The sequence below is a fragment of the Pterocles gutturalis genome, unplaced genomic scaffold (assembly GCF_000699245.1).
Source record: "Pterocles gutturalis isolate BGI_N339 unplaced genomic scaffold, ASM69924v1 scaffold18869, whole genome shotgun sequence".
NCBI lineage: Eukaryota > Metazoa > Chordata > Aves > Pterocliformes > Pteroclidae > Pterocles > Pterocles gutturalis.
In genome coordinates, this window is record NW_010136153.1 from 6318 (window position 1) to 6553 (window position 236).

At 53.8% G+C, this 236-nt stretch overlaps 1 protein-coding gene across 1 annotated transcript in view; it reads left to right on the forward strand.

The window, feature by feature from the left end:
* LOC104468174 (junctophilin-3-like) overlaps positions 1–236 on the forward strand; it is a gene marked incomplete at its 5' end in the record, with an annotated part of 16944 nt that overhangs the window by 5342 nt on the left and 11366 nt on the right. The window contains one exon of the mRNA XM_010082211.1: positions 7–236. This exon is cut by the window's right edge and continues 222 nt beyond it. Coding sequence (XP_010080513.1) covers positions 7–236 — 230 coding nt within the window. The remainder of the gene's footprint in view (positions 1–6) is intronic.

Genomic DNA, 236 nt, shown 5'->3' on the forward strand with positions numbered 1-236 from the left:
CCCCAGCCACGGTTTCATGGACTTCCCACCATAGGTCCCACAACCACAGCTCAGGGAGCTCCAAGCTGCTTGAGCTGGATGAGGAGAAGATGAGCAATTACGAGATGGAGATGAAGCCCCTCATGAGGATGGATTCTTATATGCAAGAGATTCACACCCAAAAAAGACACTATAGCAAAGGAGGACCCTGCAGGAGCATGGCTGACGACCACCGCGGGGAAGAGGTGGGCTTTCGG